Source organism: Nuphar pumila, chromosome 17, assembly GCF_984573655.1.
Source record: "Nuphar pumila chromosome 17, dmNupPumi1.hap1.1, whole genome shotgun sequence".
Taxonomy (NCBI): domain Eukaryota; kingdom Viridiplantae; phylum Streptophyta; class Magnoliopsida; order Nymphaeales; family Nymphaeaceae; genus Nuphar; species Nuphar pumila.
In genome coordinates this window covers 68,523,925-68,525,739 of record NC_143265.1, presented here as the reverse complement: position 1 = coordinate 68,525,739, position 1,815 = coordinate 68,523,925, and the positions used below count along the sequence as shown (strand labels likewise).

Here is a 1,815-nt window from a genome sequence, read left to right as displayed (position 1 = left end):
GTATCAGAGAAGGCGAGAACGACAACGGTATGTATTAATTCTATTAATAATCATTGCAATATATATGCAAGTCATCATAATGTTATCATTAATTATTAATGAATACTTTAAACATTATTTTGTAGGAGGCATATGAGCAACAAATGGTAGAGCGATATGGTGAAGACGCTACTCAGCATCCATCATTTGATCCTACAGCATGGGTGACTGCAGCAGGTGAACCCAAAAAAGGTCGCGTGTTCGGGTTTGGGAGTAATATGAACACTTCACCAGTTATTGGTTCTTCCAGTTACGGCTCACCAACTTCTTGCGCCGACATAAGCTCCAAGCAGCCGACTATTCTTTCCGGTGATGATGTACGCGAGATCATTAATGAATCACTGAATAACTACTTCCAATACACCGTCGCCCCCTTTCTCCGAAATGAGATAAAGGCCGCTGTTCAGGATAGGGGATCTTCGATTCCAGGTCCCTCTCAGGTATAATCACATATATAGTTTTTTTGACTATCTTAAAGCACATCTGAGCATGGTAGAATCACATATAGAGTTTTTCTAGATGCCTTAGAACACATATGAACATGCTATAATCACATATTCAATTTTTTTACTGCCTTAGCACACATATGAGCATGATAGAATCACATATATATATATTTAACTTTTTGTCTGTCTTAGAGCACATATGAGCATGATAGAATCACATATAAAGTTTTTTTGATTGCATTAGAACACATAAGCATGCTATAATCACATATTCAGTTTTTTTACTGCCTAAGAACACATATGAGCATATTATAATCACATATTCTGTTTTTTGACTGCCTTAGCACACATATGAACATGCTATAATAACATATAGAGTTTTTTAACTGCCTTAGAACACATATGAACATGTTATATATCATTTATGATAGAATCACATATAAAATTTTTGGCTTTGCCTGCCTTAGAGCACATATGAGCATGCTATATTCACATATTCAATTTTTTTACTGCCTTAGCACACATACGAGCATGATCGAATCACATATATAGTTTTTTGCTTGCCTTAAAGCACATCTGAGCATGGTAGAATCACATATAGAGTTTTTTTATATGCCTTAGAACACATATGAACATGCTATAATCACATATTCAATTTTTTGACTGCCTTAGCACACATATGAGCATGATAGAATCACATATAGAGTTTTTTTATTGCCTTAGATCACACATGAGCACATGATAGAATCACATATAGTGTGTAATTTATTTCATTATATTTTGTTTATCAATACTGACTGTTCTTTTCTTGTGTAGGCTGCTAGCGATAATCAGGGTAGTGGAGCTGAAGGGACAGATAAAGACAATGAACAAGAAGACGCACAAAATCTTGGCGATGATTAGAGGACTGTGTTGAAGAAGTTCTATTTTTTTTATTTTTCCTAATTGTAATTGTTGAATTGTAAATAATTAAACTTCTTAGTTTTAAGGTGGAACGATTAATTATTATAGATACTTGTTATATGAATTTTTTTGTGTGGTTTGTTTTTTATTTACAGGAAATATAAATTGTACAGGAAATATAAATTGTACAGTTCTCCGTAATTAATTTTTAAATAAATTTTTTTTGATTTTTTTTCGTTTTTGCGACGGATTAGCGACGGATGATTCCGTCGCTATTCATATTAATCTAGCGACGGCTTAGCGACGGAATTAAATCCGTCGCCACGCCGTGGTCGCCGTTTAGTACCGGCGGATTGGCGACGAAATATAGCGCTCGTTATTCCGTCGCAATTAGCGACGGACTTGGCGACGGAATAATTCCGTCGCC

General features: G+C 35.1%; 1 protein-coding gene across 1 annotated transcript; it reads left to right on the top strand.

The window, feature by feature from the left end:
• Positions 1–248: 248 nt before the first annotated feature.
• LOC149812120 (uncharacterized) lies at positions 249–1,605 on the top strand. The gene is made up of 2 exons (XM_089993916.1): positions 249–479; positions 1,302–1,605. Exons 1-2 carry the CDS (start codon positions 258–260, stop codon positions 1,386–1,388), a joined length of 309 nt encoding a protein of 102 aa, XP_089850042.1. The 5' UTR covers positions 249–257; the 3' UTR covers positions 1,389–1,605.
• Positions 1,606–1,815: the final 210 nt, after the last annotated feature.